The sequence below is a fragment of the Dinoponera quadriceps genome, unplaced genomic scaffold (genome assembly GCF_001313825.1).
Source record: "Dinoponera quadriceps isolate SergipeBrazil2010 unplaced genomic scaffold, ASM131382v1 scaffold3, whole genome shotgun sequence".
Classification (NCBI taxonomy): domain Eukaryota; kingdom Metazoa; phylum Arthropoda; class Insecta; order Hymenoptera; family Formicidae; genus Dinoponera; species Dinoponera quadriceps.
The window spans coordinates 545,121-547,224 of record NW_014554293.1 but is presented as its reverse complement, the minus strand read 5'-3'; the positions used below and the strand labels follow the sequence as shown (position 1 = coordinate 547,224).

Genomic DNA, 2,104 nt, shown 5'->3' with positions numbered 1-2,104 from the left:
CTTCGCCAGTGGGGCCAGTATAGCGGGGGGCAATGTCAACGTGTTATAAGGCCAGGCAGATTCCTGCCCACCGATCATTCCACGTCGAGAAACCTGATCGAATTCACCGCCTACCACGAAGTTAAACGTGACGAAAGGAGAAAGAGAGGGAGGAAGGAGGTAGGGAAAAACGGACACCAGCAGCAAGGTTAGTCGCAGTCAAGACGAAGAAGATGAAGAGTGCCGTATTATTGTGCGCGTGTTCGCTGCTGATCAGCGTCGGGGCCGTCGGCAGGTACAGAGGCCTGGAATTCTTGGACCCGTGTCCCAGGAGGGATCCCAAGCTGGAAGCCTGCCTCGCCAGGTCGGCCAATGTACTTACCGAGCATTTCCGTCAAGGTGAGACATGTTTACGATAATCCACTATCGCTTTTGATCTAGTTTGATTGAGAAACTTGTCGGCCCGTGACTTGTACGCCAATACACACCTCTCGATATCGTTCTTTTCATCGGATCTATCAAAGCCTTTACGTGAATTAATTTAATTTGCAAATATAATAAGCTAAGCCGCGAGGTTTGATTTGTATTATCTGACTTTGAAACTGAGAGATGAATCCTATAATTCGATTTTGATAAAAGTAAATCGATGGGCAAAATCAAAGCCGAGCGCCCGATGTTCGGGCGATTAATTTAAATTTAAATTTTGGACGTCGCGAAATTGAAGTACAGTTAAAGTCGCGTTTCTTGCGATGTCGAGTGAAGGTGCAGCGGGTGATTGGAATTGCATCTCGCCGTAGTATACTGCGAAGTATACCGGACGATTTTCTCAAAAGTTTCTATGTCACACTGTGTGCGGAATGTTAGTAACTTTTGCATCCTCCTTATTATTTCCGTCGGGCTAACATTTTCCCCGAGAGATTCGATCTGGAATTGTCCAATTTTAACATTTGTAATTTCTTTAATTTTCTTTCGTTACATGCTGCATAAACGAAGAAATTAACATTTCCGCTTAATGACTCTTTGCTAAATAAACGAAATGTATAGCTCGAAATATAGGAAGTTGGCCGACACTTCGCGATTTCCATTGACGACAAAATAGAGCGTAATGTTTTACAATGTAAATGCTTTTTTTAAACAACTGAAATGTTTTTTTTTGGAACAAATGAACAACAGTATTACGGAGGGTCTTGTTAAGAATCCCGAGAACCCGAAAATTCAACCGGTTCTACAGCCACGTGATTTTGTTAGCGATGGAAACAGGTTATAACGGTGCATTGGAATGGTTACCCAGTGTCCTACATTTCGTTCATTTTACATGATATTACTCCAGCACACTTCGACCGATAGCTTTCTTCAAACGTATCAGCGCTTACGAAGTCATCACTCAAAAGAAAAAAAAGCAAAAATCCATTCTCAACACGACGAATTCAAGCAGAAACTTCTTCACCTATTTCCCACACGTTCAACTGTTTAAAGACATTCAATAAAAATCCATTTGCCATTCTACGTACAAAAGTGTTAAGATGATAATGTCGAAAAAGGAATACTTTATGAGATATTTCATATCTTATACTGAAAAATATTAGAATAAAAAATAAAATAACTGAAAAAGTATTTGTATTTAGATGATCTAGTCCCAGTATTTTTATACGTATAATGAACAGTGGAATCGATTTGTGTTGAAAAATTATATGATTCTATTAAAAAAAAATGAAGTTGACCTTGAATTGTGACTATAATGAAGCTAAGATCATCGTCTTATGTCATTCTCCAAACCATACAACTTTTATCTGTGTATATATATATGTATGTGTATATATATATGTATGTGTATATATATATGTATGTGTATATATATATATACAAGGTGGGCCATTTTAATCGACCCAGTCGAATATTTCGAAAACCAAGCCCGGGAGAGAAAAATTTTTCAGACAAAAGTTGTTTGGTTTCGAGGGGACCATAAGACGGTACCATTGGTTTTGACCTTGAAGAATTATTTGAAAGTCACATGAAGGTCACCTCAATTTTTTTAAATGGCATCCTCTATTTTTTATTACATATTCTTGTAGCTGACCTCGAGAGCTTTCCAAAACACTATAATGAAATGTTTCTTCATTGAGTA

The 2,104-nt window shown here is 38.5% G+C and overlaps 1 protein-coding gene across 1 annotated transcript in view; it reads left to right on the top strand.

Annotated features, from left to right (window-relative positions):
* Positions 1–212: 212 nt before the first annotated feature.
* LOC106743068 (protein takeout-like) overlaps positions 213–2,104 on the top strand; it is a 6,094-nt gene continuing 4,202 nt past the window's right edge. Inside the window, exon 1 of the mRNA XM_014616582.1 lies at positions 213–378. Within this exon, the coding sequence (XP_014472068.1) occupies positions 213–378 (166 nt within the window). The remainder of the gene's footprint in view (positions 379–2,104) is intronic.